The following is a 15,729-nucleotide window of genomic DNA, read 5'->3' as shown; positions in this document are numbered from 1 at the left end:
CATTTATCTATATCAACCCAATTCACTAAGTTACTAGTTAAAAGATGTTTGACCTTTATAAACTCTAACATAATTTACAAATAAGTTGATGTATGACTTGCAATATACTACCGAATGCAGTTCTTTAACTACACTATCAAATGGGACATTATATTTCTGCTTCATCTCTCTTACTGAGAAGAAAATGTTTTGGTTTCTTCTTTTGTTCATGTAGCAATCTATTTCTACCACAAAAACAAAGGACCATGGAACAAAAGCACAAAACTCTAATTTCAACATATTTCATCATCTCATTTCAGCCTCGTTTCATCATCTCGTTCTCTTTATCCTTCAGAGCCTGCACCAATTCAAAATAGTGGAAAGAACATGCGGTCTGAAACATGGGTCAAACATATTCATATCATGGTAGTAGCATGCACAATGTTATTAGTCATTGCATTCACAGATGATCTATGTTTCTCCAATGTTTAAATCAAAAAATGCTTTTTAGTTTCATTTTTCTTCCAAATTTTGATCTTTTTATCAGCTGATCCTATGTAAACTACCCCACAAGAAGAAACAACAACTACATTGATAGCATCTTCATGCGTGTTTTTCACAGACTCTAAACACTTGTAATCAGAAACTCGTCAAATCTTGAATGTTCTATCCCACGAAGCAGAGTAAAGAAATAATCTGTCTTTAGAAACAACTAGAGAAGAAACTGCGTCAATATGATTTACCCATGTAAACTTCTTATATCTTTGAGCTTCGATGTAGTTTTTCAAGAAAAAAAACTTCAAAAAATGGTCATTAAAAGTAGGAAGTGTCGATATGCATTTGAACGACTTCTGATCTTATTTAGTATCATGATCATCACCTTTTGCTATTTCGATTTTCCAAACTCAAATTTTGTGATCTTGGTGAGCACTGAATAACATATCATTAAGAATAAACATATACTTTATGGTTGATTTTGATCAGTTAGTGATTGAAACTAGATTGTTTGTACCGTTTGATGAGGTTTGAAGGATAAGAAGACAAATGATGAAATGGTACAAACTTATAATTGCATTGGAGTCCCACATCGTTTTTTTCAAAAACAATTTTAATGTTTATAAAAATCTAACAATGTATTATCTAATGTATTCTTGGGCACAAACTTAAAATGAAGTTGTTATAAATTGGACTTAGGTCCAATAATTTTTTCAAAATTTTAAATAATTAATTTCTAAAAATATTAATTAAAATAATTAATTATTAATTTATTTTATAAAAATATTAATTAATAAATTATCTTCCTCGAACAAACAAAAACTTATGTAGTTTACTAGTTTTCTTAGTTATATTTAACAATTAAATTAAAAAAAAAAAAAAAAAAAAAAAAACAGACCCAAAAAACACAATTAGATTAAAAAAAAACACTACACAATAAAACTGCCAAATGCAGCCACTCTGCCACTGAGTTGGAGTCGCCGCACTCATATCAACGCTTCCAGAGTTCGTCGTCAGCAACCACATACGGTGAGAAACTCCGTCCACCACAATTTACCTCCGCCTATTTTCAATTTAGGTCAGAAATTCAAAATTCTCTATAATCTCACGATATTCATAGTCTTAATTTTAATTTACCTATAGAGAATTCGTGTGCGCGTGGAAGTACCTGATAATTAGGTTTAAGTAAACCCTAGATTTTACCATTACTTCAATTTTAGAGAAATTCTAGATTTTTGTTCATCCTTCATTGTAATAAAGTTTTGATGTTTGCAAACATAACTACTCTATGACCATTTTGCGTGTCCGTCCCAGTGTCTGAAACCGACATCGACGTTTGTGATTATATTTCATTTATGTTAGTGTTCTGTTTCCGGTGTTCATACTTCATAGATACTGAGTTGTTTTTTATATTTAGTTTATGTTCTTTCATGAAGTGATATAAACTTGTGTTTCAGAAGAAAGTCATGGCAATGAACCATGTAAGGTCCGTTAGATGCATTCTTAGCACCAAAGAAGCAGTTGCGGTTGCATATCAACGAACTTATGCGACTGGTAAAGCAAAGAAAGGATCGAAAGGGGGTGCAGCTGTCGATGGACCGAAAGCGTCTTCTCTCAGCAAAGAAGTCAAGGCAAGTACCGTTGTAGGTGGCAACATTCTCAAGGAAGGAACCGATCCAAAAGTCCTGCCTGACTCTGAATACCCAGACTGGTTGTGGCATCTGCTTGATAAGCGCCCCGCGCTAAGTGAGTTACGTAGGAAGGATATCGATACACTCCCTTATGAAGATCTTAAACGCTACGTTAAGCTTGATAATCGAGCTAGGATCAAGGAGAATAACTCTCTCAAGGCTAAGAACTAGTTCAATGTCAGAAAGAGAATTGGGGGATGGGGTGGTTTAAAGATCAAACAGTGTTAGAGGTATTTCCTTTTCGAGTTTTTCGTGGTTCTCAGTTTTGTGAGATTCCTTAGTTATTAATTTACATTTGTGCAAATTGTTGAATGGAAACAACACCTAATATTTGTTTCATTTAGGACTTCTGTTTTTTCCCCTGCTACTATTCAGATTGTTTTGACCTGGGATGTTTAGTAGATTAAAGTCTATTAAATTTTGTTGATTAAATAGAACATGTCACTATTTACTTTTTTGCATTACTTTTTTAAGATTTGATTAGACCTATATTTTCCTTCCCCTCAAACTAAAGGTTTGTTGCATACCAAATGGTAATAGTAATATTCGATTTCTTCCATTCAAGGATCACTTCTGTGAATGTTTGGATAATTTTTTTTATTAGAATTGAGTGTTTTATAGATATGAACAACTTAATTTGGAGAATGATCAATATAGAGTTTATATTTTGATTTTCATTTCTGATAGAAATGCAATGAGATTTGTTATGATTGCGATTGTTTTCTCTCGCACCATATGATTCATGTTACCAAAATGATATATTATAGTATGAGAAACTGAAACTGAATTGAAATTTTTTTGCTTATTGAGCACATAGTTTTGACATTGCATTCAAACTTTGTGGGGGGAAGCCACCATCTCTTGCCTCCCCGGCCAGTGAACTAAGCCGATGGGTTGTTCAAATAATCACTTTGTGGGCCAATGATTAGAGGATTAGGAAAATAAATGAAAGAAAACTAAAATAAGTTTTATATTAAAATGAATAATTACAATTTACATAAACATTTACCTTTAATTGTCATTTCAGTTATTGATATTGCCCTTCCTTGTATTATATTGTATCAACTTATACATATGTTAGATGGTATAGTCTGTCCGTGGAGCCTGTACCCATATATATTTGTTTTCTGATAGAAATACAGCGAGATTTATTATGATTGGCATTGTTTTCACCATATCATTCATGTTACAAAATGACCTATTATACTGTTTGAGAAACTGAATGTCGGTTAAAATTTTCATTGTTTCCTGTACATGGGGACCTACTTTTGACAGTGCCATCGAATTTTGTGGATGGAGTTAAAGCAACCATCTGTTTCCCCTCGGCTTGTAAACCAAGCAAACGGATTGTTGAAATAATACATCACTATTTTTCCTTGAATAGTCATTTCAACCTAATGAGAAAATGTTATGATTATTGATATTGTTTTCCTTGTATCTAAAATTCTACATATTAATATGTTAGATGGTATAGACTGTAGGCATATATCTATGAATTGTGGCACTGTGCATAATCAGATTCGGATTCTGTGAAATTAGTAAGCACGCATTTATTGCAACCTTACAATTTAAATTGTTAGATGAACATTAGAGGATCCATGTTCTGGTTTTCATAAATTAGACCTAAAATGCTTAGTAAGAACATGAGTTGTTTGATCTTGACAGAGCTATTCTGATTGATGATTGTGTGAATGCAAAGAATCTAAATCTGTGTATAATCTAACTTTGTGATGTGATGGGATATTGAAAAACTGTTAGGGGTGTGATGAGGGATATGTGCTCCGTTGAAATTTGAGCTCATGTGAAATTATGGTATCATGACCCACCATCATAGCAAGAAAGAGACTATCAGAGGTGATGAAAGCTGAGAGAGGTGAGATGGTGATGAAACTGAAAGTGAAGGTATAATTGAAGTTAAAAGGTGATGGAGAGATTGACCAATGGTTTCAAACTTAAACCAACAAGGGTTTGGTGGTACTAATGCTAACATTATGGGTTAATGGATCAAAAGGGTTAAGATTTAAGTCTCCTTGGGTGAGTTGAGATGAAGAGAAATATGAACAAAAGCAAGTGATGAGAGTCTGATTCAACTAAACACACTGGATTTTGGTATCAAAAGAGTGACTTTGCAAGGCATTCTTAAACATAGGTTGATTTCCGTGGCAGGTTTTAGGCTCTCCATCACGGCTAAATATGTAGAGGATGGTGATGCCACAACACCATATGTCCGGCGTTATTGTGGGATTTTGGCGCTCCGTCTATGCCATCCGCTATCGATAACACTGCATTACATATGTTTAAAAATAGCTTTGATACTTTAGGTGGGTAGACTAGTAATCATCAAGTAATACTTTCATTTTTAGTAACTAGAGCTTTTCTTTTATTAGTATGGTGATTATTAAGTTGTCTTCCACAATCAGAGTTTTGAAAAGTTGTGAGCATTTCATTCTGTACCCAAAAGAAAAAGTATAACTTTATATCAGATTCTAACAGGAAAATATGCATTTTATTCATATGAAAATAATTTTTAAACATATTGATTGATTTTATTCATGATGCTATTCACTTTTACATTATCAGTATTGTAAAAGTGAAGAATATATATTACACAATTTGTTCATGTATTGAGAATGCTTCAAGCAGATGGCTGGAACCTAACTTTGTAAGGCACATCAGTGAGAGCCACACGTTGATTCCCATTACTATCCCTAAAGACTCCAACATTTCTGCACAAGGGCTTGCAAAAGTTGCATACAGTAGGGCAAAACACAAGCTTATAGTCATCTTCATACCTCTCAATCTTGAACCAATTGCTAATGGTGTCTTTACCAGGATTTCCAACAACCCCGCCCGTAGTCACAAACCATTGTCCGGCTGAGGAATCAAAATCATCAAGTGTCCATACTGTGGACTCTTCACACACTGTATCAAGGGAAGTTTTAATGTTGAGATCAGTGGAAACCCTAATAACACCTTTCTTAGGGTTAACTGGTGTAAATGTTACTCCTTGGCCACGGAAACCTTCGACCACTACAACATTAAGTGGACATGTCTCGTTTGGTGATCTTGCTACAAGAACAAAACCACTTCCAACAACACAAGGCCCGCGACCGTTGCACGGGGTTGTTGGGACCGGTCGGATGTAGTAGTCTACTCCGACCCGAACCTTGTTGCCTTCTATGTCAACCACTTGCTCAGGTGAAGCATCAACTTCTCTGTGCAAGGGTTGGGTGGACATGCCAAAGAGAATCACAAATGATAGAAATATAGATTTCATAGTTAACTTGTAATTTTAGCTTCGAGTATGTTTGTATTGATGGGAGCTTAGAAAGGTTGCAGGACTCAATTTATAGATAATGATGTGATCTAAAACTATGGATTCAATTGATTTTTAATAAGAATCAAAGTCAATAATGATTTTGGCCAACTCATAAAATTTCTTTATTAAATTATACAACTTCCAATTTCCCAACTCTTGTTAGCTATGTTAACATTAATTGATTGTGTTGGAAATATGGTGAGGCAATTCAACAAGTTAGGATGACATGAAATAAACAAATCGGTTTGCAATTCAGGGACACCAAATTTGAAACAGCCTTCTCATACTTGGTGATTGAGGTATTTTGTCAACATTTTTGACTTTTTAACTAAAGAAACTGAATAACACATATTTGTTTGTTTGTTTGTAGACATATAATTAGGAATTTAATAGTCTAACTGTCTGTTTAGAAATGTATTTTGGATGCTATAATCGCATGATTAGAATGAAACTACTAGCTGAAGCTTCTGTTTAAACTCACGTTAAATTAGTAAAACCTTCACGCGAACATACACTAAATCTTGAGCTGGTTATGAACACACTTCAATTTTAATTGAAAATTTGAAACCGCTTGTTTTTAGCTTGTCCTAGATATAGATTGAGAGCATACACATAGTTATATCATATAGGAATGTCAATGGGGCGGGGGCAGAAGGTACCTTCCCGTCCTTGCGACCAAATCTATTCTCCGATGGAGAACTTTTTATCTCCGCAAGTTTGCCGTCGATAACCTTCTCTCAATGTTTCAAAGTTCTACTAAATTCTCCGTAAGCACAACACTAAGAAATAAATTATCCATAAGCACCACACTATTAGAGAATTCCTCTATATGTGAGCTATTAGAATGGATCAAGTATACAGTGATGAGAAGTTAAATGATCCTTGATTAGAAAATACATCTAAAAGGATGAGACTATTGACAATAGAAATCTCAAAAATAAAGTTTAATGGATAATAACATGTTGTGAAGTTATATGAGAATGAACATACTATTAATCATGATTTCTGAAGTAATTAGAGGTTCAGGTAATAAAAACTCTTAGGGTTTGTTTGGGAATTTGGAGGGAAAGAGAGGGGGAGGACTTTCTAAAAAGAGAAAGATCGAGTGAAAAAAATTGAAGGATTTTGATTGGAAATGTTTGTTTTTATTCATAATATCGAAAACTCATTAATTTGGGGAAATTCAAAAATTGTATTGAAGGAGGGTTTTGAAGGGTTTGCAATATTTTTTCAAAAATACTTTATCTTGTTATAATATTCTAAAAAATTAAAAATATAGTAATGATAAACACTCTTTTACCATTCTATACAAATCATTCTATCAAAAGTCCTCCCTTTCCCTCCAAACTCCCAAACACATCCTTAATGAAATATATATTCTATGTGGAGTGGAGTACCTAAATACAAGAGTACTCTTGATAGACTCAACCTCATGAATGTGATAGTGTAACCACTTCCTATGGAACCTCAAGCTAAGAAAAAGTTATAAATTTAATGTCTAAGATAGAGTTCAAGAGAATAATCACTTTGCTAAAATTTAAATCTTACCATTAAGGTTCAAATCTATCTATACCTTTTTAGATGTACTACTTCATAGTAGGCGTTTATGCTAAATATTGTGGAATTGTTGGAACATTTAATGTCTAAGCATTAATGTTAGAACATTTTCTAAAATATATGAAGTGGGTATTGAATTGAAAAAAAATACTCTTTAAGTTTCTCTTCAGACAACTTTCACATTTTTAAAGTGTTTATATAATGGAGGGAGTCTCATTTGAGTGTGTCCAATAGGATATAAAATTTTTGCGATTAGCTTGGTATTAATCCTATTTCTTTAGCACTAGAAACTTCATTATTTTAAGATGAAATTATATTTGAATTTGACATGTCATTCGTTACAATCAGCATTGATTAAGCAAGCTGAGATCGGGTTTAGGATTTAGGTTACTTTGTCGCCTCTCTCCAAATTATTTCCTATTCAGCTTGATCAAACATCTATTTTTCACATCTCTTTCACTTTTTTTTCTCGGAATGGCTGTCCACTTCCATAACGGTCAAAGGGTCAAATGATCTAGTTTGTTCATTCATAAGTTGGATCCATTTTTTTTTACTATAAATAGAGACCTTTTAGACGCATCTCAAAACCAAATTTTTTTCCCCACTCTCTTTTATGCTCTATGAATTTTTGGATCCCCTTCTTCTCTTTCTATTTATTGAGGTTTCCAAATATTTCTTAAAATTCTATGAAAATAATTAATTGCTCGTTTTTTTTTTCCTATCTTTGTCAAAAAATTATTACGAGTGGTCTTACTATCATAAGAAATAGTTTTTACTAATTCGAAAAATTAATCTCAATAATTATGATAAGAGATATAAATAATTTATACAAATAAAAAAACAAAATTTGCAATAGATGGAGAAAAGTATAGATTGATGAAAATTTTATTGATTGATATAATTTTATTCTTCACAAGGAAAATCAAACTCCATAATCTTTATAAACACACTTATAATTTGTTACACTGGAAAAGCTTAATTATGAGTTTTTTGAAACTTAACTTTGAAGGGAACATTAGTGAGTGCCAAACGCATTTCCCTAGTCTTATACACATAATACCCAATGTCTTTGCATGCATGCTTGCAAGAAGGACATACATTGGGACAATAGACCAACTTATAAGCATCATCGTACTTCTCAATCTTGAACCAATTTCCGATTGTTTGCGAACCCGGGTTGCCCAATACACCATTCGTGGTCACAAATGTTTCTTCCTTAGAAAAAGGATCAATCTTCCACACTAAGAAATGGTGGGGACATCTAGAATCATAAGCTTCATTAGAGAACATTATGTTGAGATCAGTAGAAATACGAATAACGCCTTTCTTGTTATTAACGGGTGTGAACCTCAACGGTAACCCTGGATTTTGTTTCACAACGACTACATCAAGAGGACAAGATTCACCGGTAGCTTCAAGGGCAACACCTCCACTAGTATTGAAACAACTAACAAAGCCGCATATGGTAAATGGCTCTGTTGGAATGATGTAGTAATTGGCATCAGCTCGAAGCTTCTTTCCCAATGTGTCGAGGACTTCATCGGGGGAAGCTTCAGCTGATCCAAGTAGTGGTTGTGAGGACAAGACATTCATTTTTTTTTGTGTGTATATATGTTTTTATGTGTTAATATTGTGTTTGTTTTGCAAATGAATGAGGATATGATGGATGGTAGAGCATCAATTTATACATGCTACTACAATTACTTCTCTATGGATTTCATAAGATTATAATACTAGATTTGAGGTCAATGATTTTGACAATACAATTGGCAACATTTGTTAATTAATTGTTGTATTTGTGATTGCATTTAAGAACTCCTTTCAAAATCTATGGTTGTTGTGTCCCTATGTCTTTAAAGTATAAATAAAAATGTTATTAGTACTTGGTTCTTTACCCAAGCCTCCAACTGAGACCTGTCATGTAAAAACAGTGTGCAACTAGCTCTATATATTTTCGAGATAGCTGTATATACGGATAAGTTAGATAATCTTCAATTTCAAAGATATTTTTTTAAAGAATGGAGAGATTAACATAAGAAAGTAATCAGGGGAATGAACCTAGAATGAGAAATCCAACTTAACAAGTTTGCAAAGTACCTCTAAAAATGCTTAAATACACTACCATTTTTTATATTAAAATAGATTATATATAAAAGTACCTCTAAAAATGCTTAAATACACTACCAATATAGAGTTTATACAAAAAAAAATAGAAGGACAAATGACAACAAATTGTGCCGCTATCTTTTTTTTAAAGTTAAAATCAATCTTTTTAAAAGTTACATCTATTGACTTAGAAGATACAATATTGTTATTTATAAGTTTTTGAATTCTGTAAAAAATGAACTACTTCTGGTGTTAAGAAACCAAATGTGTCAATGATAAATGGTATGAAACTATGTTGATTGTCGGAACACGCTTTTTTATATTTGACCACATTAGTTGAAGCGACTTTGAGGGTTGCTTGTCCCACAATAAAACTTTATGTCCTCCGTAACACTAGTGGAGAAACCTCTATCAAGTCCATACATGCATGTATCCCTCCTACCCGCCCGTATACCAGAACATCTCCTATCTTAAGTGTCGATCTCCCCTCATATGGATAAGTCAAGAAATTCACAGGTGCCTCTTTCTTCACAGATACTCTGACCCGTCGAAATATATCAAATAGGACATCGCTAACAAGTTCAGGTCGGTATTTGATGTCCGAAAGCTCCCTATAATGAATTATGTGTTCCCCAAATGTATCTAAAATTTTGTTCTAGCTCAAGGACAAATGTTGGACCAGATGTTTAAGCCAATGTGTTCAACATCTTATACCCGAATTAATAGATAATAGAAAACAGAATGATAAATCATAAAGAAAATAAAGAACACAAGAGAATTATTAACACAGTTCAGTGCAACTACACCTACATCTAGAGGGTTCTTATCAAAGAAAGGAAATTCATTCTCAATAGTATTAATACAAAGTGCTCACGTGAACAACCCTTATTCACTGACCATTTTCTTAATACTACCAGTGTGTTTCTATTTAGGACTCCTCCTAAATATGAGAATCTCTCTCACTCTCTCTTAGCCACTAATCCTAGTGATCAATATAATAAACAGTTTAAGGATTGTGAATTACAACTCAACTAATAATCAACCTATATGCCTTGAATATTTAGTTTATGCTTCTTATAGAGGTGTACAAAAACAAAAAATTATAAAGATTCAATGAATCAAATCCTAACACACTAGATCTTCAATATACACGCTCACTTCAAATGTTAGGTTTGAGTTTCCTTAAATAGAAATGCAGCCTTTGGACTTTTCTCCAACAAAAAGATTTGATTTATTTTGATTCAAATTTAAATCTCTAAATAATTAGATTTAATCTTGTTCAATTTGTCAAACAAGTCTAATTGACACATTGCTAAACTATAGCAACAAATTTGTTTTCGCTCAAAACAGCAACAACCATGGCCTACTGACAAAGCTCAGATGTTGCACACATGCTCAAACATTTGGCCTGACATATGTCGAGGTAACGCAATTCTGAATTTTGAACAAATCAATTAAAATCATTACTTGATATAAATCACAATTCTAACTTCTCAAGTAAAACTCTTGCCAAAACTGAATCACACTTTAAATCATCTTTAATAGAGATTGTAGATTTTCTCATTAAGTGCAAATCCAAATCTCGTAATTAAAAAAATCTAATAAAATATCTTCATGGAAAAATTGTTTAATTAAAACTTCAACCAATATATTTGTATATAAATTTAAACAAATGTTGGAATGAATATAACTTCACAGAATCTTCCTTCAAAGCATATCCAATTAAATCTTCTCTTATTTAAACCAAAACCAAACCTCTTTTTCAATCTGATTTGGATTAATAAACCTCTTCGAAAAGTAATCTTCTGATCATATCAAAATCAATGCAGAATCATATAATGCAGTATGAGTAGAATGCACACCTAGGTGTCATATAACATGTTCATGACATCTTGCTTAACAAGTTGTCTGAAGTAACTATTTGTAATAACCTCTTGAATCAAACATAAATAAAGTTCAAATTTTCTCATGAAATCTGGCTTACATACTGAGACCAGATGCAACACACATGCTGGAACATCTTGTCTAACATGTTGCATCTTCACTAAAATAAATCATGTACTACACGTGCTATTTTACCAAATGGAGCCAATCAAAAGGAACACAAATCTCCCCCTTTTGCAAATTTTGGTTAAAGCAACTTACAATATGTGTTGGTGTAAATATTCAAAAACTAGAACTCCACATCAGAACATACAACAACAACGAACGTATCAGAGATCATTCAAGGTGGTGGTTTCTACACATAGAAAACAGAGTAAGACAAGCTCAGACCAGCTCATATACACATATCATATGCACACATCAATCACCCCTCCCCATTTTTGCCATAATTTGGCAAAGGTATAGATAGAAAAACCAGAGCAATACTTCCAAGCCATTATTAAAATAAAAAAACAGTAGCCAACAACTTCGTATGAACACCAAATAAAGGCAACATCTTTTCTTGAATCTCATCATATCACCATCTCCCCCTAATTTTCTCCAAATGGGCAAGGGGTAACAGAAAAATCTAGCCCAAAATGGGCACATGTACTAGATAACAAGAATCCAAGAACACATACCACAAAATTGCAGTAGCAACAATTTTGTTCTTCAGATGGATAGATTTCAAACACAATGTCTAACACAATTTGTATGACAATGTACATATGTAGCAGCAATAACAAATTGAGGTAAAAAAGATCCAACATTTCTCCATCAAAAACCAAATCAGTTTTATCAACCGGTGTACATATATTGGACACAATGTATGCTACATATTTCCCAACATTCAGTATGTAACTCAAAGTAAAAACATTTTGGGCAACACCAATCTCATCATCATAAACAACAATACATTTATTTTGAACACTCAAAATTTATTATAGAGGGAAAACTAATAAGTGGTTGGATGCCATGAAACTCAACATGTTTAACCAATTGACAAAGACAACAATCTCCATATTCTAAGATAGCATAAGTTCCTACTTGATACATAAAACTAGTGATGCAACAATAAATTGCTTCTGATTGCAGACTTAGCATATTACCAAAACCAGATTCATCAATAACAAGAACATTGGGAGGACTAATGTCTAGGACATCTTTCCCAACAAACAACTCACAATTGTAATTAAACAACCCATGAGGAATACCATCATTCTTAACCATACATTCCTTCATCAATCTTCGAATAACCAGATCCATCATTCAACACTATTTTCAAAAATTGAGCATCACTACGAAGCTCCATAATTTCATTATACTGCAGCGCTTCAACACAGTGTTCTTCTTCATCCTCACTTGCAGTTTCCTCTTCTTCCTCATTGTCAGTTTCTTCTTCTTCCTCAGCTTCCTTTTCCTTTGTCATAATCTTGTTAATAAATGGAGCCTTATCAGACCCTGCAGACTTGCTTCTGCCCAAATAGTCATTAATGTTTGAGGGAGAAAACTCCACACACTTACCTCTATCATACACATTTTTATACTCCTTATTGCATTCAAAATTACACTCACTAGTAATTTTCTTAATAAATGTATTGGCCAGCTTTTTTATGACAAGGACCAACAACTTTTATCAACTGAGCAACTTTTAGCAACTCCGAGATTTCTATACATTCAAGATATTCTTTACCTAGATCTCTCTCAGCAGCAATCCTTCTTTGGAACACATATTTCCACTTTTTAACACTTATTTCATAATGAAATGAAACAATATCCATGGGAGCATAAGGGATAGGTATTCACTTTCCACCATCCTTTCTCCTTACAGTGTGCACAATGTCTAGGACATCTTCTTCATCATCCATCTTAGAGTCACTTTTCTAAACAAGCTTTCTCTTTAGAGTTTTTTCTTCAAACTTCCTCTTCTTTCTTACAGACTTTCCTTTTGGAGTGTTTTCCTTCTTAATCTCAGTATCCTTAGCTTTTGTCTTTGGAACATCAACTGGTACAATCATCTGAAGAGGTACAACATTGAGTATCACATCTTGTTCATAAAGCTTGGAAACTTGTTCATCTTTCCTCTGAGTTGGAAAATCAGTCACCAACACGTCATACAGGTTGTTTGGCATATCCTGGTTGACATCTTCATTACCATCTTGAGAATCCTTAGGCTTAAGAAAAGAAGAAACGCCTCCAGATTTACCACTGGCTTTTCCTTTAATTGTTATGCCTTTCATACAAACTCCATGAGCTTTCATAACTACAACATATTTTTCGTGCTTTTTCTTATATGTATTCTTTAGAATTCCATAATTATTCAACAATTTCCTTGTTCCTAACATCCTTTTAGATTGACTTCAGAACTTTGTAGAGGAAGTTGCACAAATGTTGTTGACATCACTACTAGCATCCTGACAGACTTCTACATAATTATCTTTCTTAATTACACCATCCATGTCAGTGACATCATTACTAAGATCATGGTTGACTTCTACATTCAAGTACCTATTGATGAAGACACTTTTCACATCCATCTGATAAAGTGTGAACATATGACTATAAGATAAACTTAGAAACATTTTGATGGCTTCAAGACGAGCAATAAGGATAGAAGCTTCATCAAAGTCAACCCCTTTGATTTGAGCATAGTCTTGTGCTACAAATTGTTCCTTATTTCTAGTAACAATATCATTATTTTTCTTGTTTAGAGGCACCTCTATGTCATTCAAGTTGTCATTAACATGTTCCACATCTTCTGCTGTATAGGCCTTGTTTCTTTTCTTATTATTGTTATTAACACCATCAACATGGACTACAATAATATCAACCTCAACAAGATCATCATCACTTACAAAATTTCCAATAATATCAACCTCAACAAAAACAATAACCAAAATGCAAAGTCTTGTAGGCCTTCCAAAAGTTATCTTCTGTGATTTGTCACTGGTCGTTAAGCACCTATAATTTGAACCACCTTTGGAACCAATTAAGATGATCAATAACGACAATATTAAATCTTTAGTAAAAAGAATATAAAAAGATAAATGAGTAAATATATATTACTAAGTGATATAAAACATTTACTTACCAGTTTTCTCATATCCCCTCTTGATGATCATGACGAATAATATGCACATCATTATCAAAATCATTTTCTTGATTTTCATAATTATTAGAAATATATTTTCCATGTAGAACAATTTAACATATTGTGTTATAAGGATCAATGACATAAAAAACTTATTTTTCTTGGGATGTCGTGATGAATGATTTGTTCATATAAGTAGCCTTTCGAAGATTAATGTAAATCCACTTGAACTTAAATAAAGATACTTTAAAAGTAACATAATAAATCTCCATAATCTCCTCAATTATCCCAAATTATGATCTAGATGCTAGTACAATATTCTTATTTTTCGAACTAGAGAAGTACATGGATTCATCTTCAACCATAACCCCATATTTTATACGGTACTATGATCATCCTTTAATTTTGTATAGAATGAATATTTAGTAATTTAGTATGCATTCCAAGTTATTACATTAAACTTAGGCATATGTAACATCCGTTTAATTTTCTCTGATGCACTACTCTCTTTAGAAACCCTTTCATTAAACCAAGTTATGAAAGTTTTGTTATGCTCTGTCAACAACGTTTTTCAGTCATCTGGGAGAATTTTTCCTTGATAAGACTTTTGTGAATGGTCAAGTAAGGTTTAAATTCACTAACATTATTCAATATCAAATGTACTTGAAGAACTACATCTCGGTCAAATGTCTTGATTTTTAAACCTTGAACACCTCTACCATCATATATTCCATCATGACGAGACTAGGGAATTCCTATGGAGCTTGCTTCTGACAAATAGTTTGTAGAAAACTCAATAACTTCTTATGTGATGTATCGTTCAACAATCGAAGCTTCTAGATGGTGATGATTCTTTTTATACCCTTTAAAGATCTTTAAGTATTGGTTTACTGGTGTCGCAACCTGAAAAATACAGTGCGAAAAAAAACAACCGGCGAAAGAAAAAGACAGAAGAGTCGCCACCGTGCGTTATTCATCCCAAAGGAGGGAAGGGAAACGCTCGAAGTAAACCTGAAAAAGGAAAGGACAAGACGGGGTCTCGCAACCAAATCTTGGGTTCGGGAGTCGGTTATGCGAAGGGAAGGTATTAGCACCCCTACGCATCCGTAGTACTCTACGGGATCCACTTTTGTAGTTCTTGTCTAAAGGGTGTGGGTTTATCTTGTGCTGTTTACCAAAAAAAAGGGTTAAATGAAAATGACTCGCGCGGATGTCGCATCCACTGCATACGTATCTCATCTGAATATGAGAATCAGAGTCTTCGTAGCTCGGCTGACCTATGGGTTGGGGGGATGTGTGCTCGCTAAGACATCGCGTCTTATGCCTACGTATCTCATCTGGCCTGAGAATCAGAGCAAAACGTAGTTCGGCTAACTACGGGGTTATGGATTGGGTTTTGGGCGAACAACGTTACTACGCAATCTACCGGATACTCGACCTTTGGAGACTTACTCGCCTGTAGTAGAAGGAGTTAGCGTGTTGCTTTGGGTTTTAGGGTTTGGGATGCTCGAGGGAAAAAAGGCAGTCCTTGACGAAGGAACCGCGCTACCTGCAGGGATATGAATAGA

At 33.6% G+C, this 15,729-nt stretch overlaps 3 protein-coding genes across 6 annotated transcripts; 1 reads left to right on the top strand and 2 right to left on the bottom strand.

Moving 5' to 3' along the window:
- The first annotated feature begins 1,359 nt into the window (after positions 1–1,359).
- Positions 1,360–2,622, top strand: LOC127132476 (54S ribosomal protein L37, mitochondrial). 4 transcript variants are annotated; one of them, XM_051061428.1, is made up of 2 exons: positions 1,360–1,503; positions 1,932–2,622. In XM_051061428.1, exon 2 carries the CDS (start codon positions 1,941–1,943, stop codon positions 2,334–2,336), a length of 396 nt encoding a protein of 131 aa, XP_050917385.1. In that variant the 5' UTR covers positions 1,360–1,503; positions 1,932–1,940; the 3' UTR covers positions 2,337–2,622. The 4 variants fall into 4 exon arrangements, with proteins under 4 accessions (XP_050917385.1, XP_050917399.1, XP_050917393.1 ...); XM_051061442.1 differs by having other exon boundaries at positions 1,372–1,503; positions 1,935–2,622; XM_051061436.1 differs by having other exon boundaries at positions 1,397–1,552.
- Positions 2,623–4,686: 2,064 nt separating this feature from the next.
- On the bottom strand, positions 4,687–5,523 carry LOC127132470 (kunitz trypsin inhibitor 5). Its single transcript, XM_051061421.1, has one exon. The coding sequence runs from the start codon at positions 5,440–5,442 to the stop codon at positions 4,801–4,803; it is 642 nt and encodes a 213-aa protein (XP_050917378.1). The 5' UTR covers positions 5,443–5,523; the 3' UTR covers positions 4,687–4,800.
- A 2,378-nt stretch (positions 5,524–7,901) lies between these two features.
- On the bottom strand, positions 7,902–8,688 carry LOC127115701 (miraculin). Its single transcript, XM_051047174.1, has one exon. It carries the CDS (start codon positions 8,632–8,634, stop codon positions 8,017–8,019), a length of 618 nt encoding a protein of 205 aa, XP_050903131.1. The 5' UTR covers positions 8,635–8,688; the 3' UTR covers positions 7,902–8,016.
- Between the last annotated feature and the right edge of the window lie 7,041 nt (positions 8,689–15,729).

Source organism: Lathyrus oleraceus, chromosome 1, assembly GCF_024323335.1.
Source record: "Lathyrus oleraceus cultivar Zhongwan6 chromosome 1, CAAS_Psat_ZW6_1.0, whole genome shotgun sequence".
Taxonomy (NCBI): Eukaryota; Viridiplantae; Streptophyta; class Magnoliopsida; order Fabales; family Fabaceae; genus Lathyrus; species Lathyrus oleraceus.
This window is presented reverse-complemented; position numbering and strand designations above follow the sequence as displayed.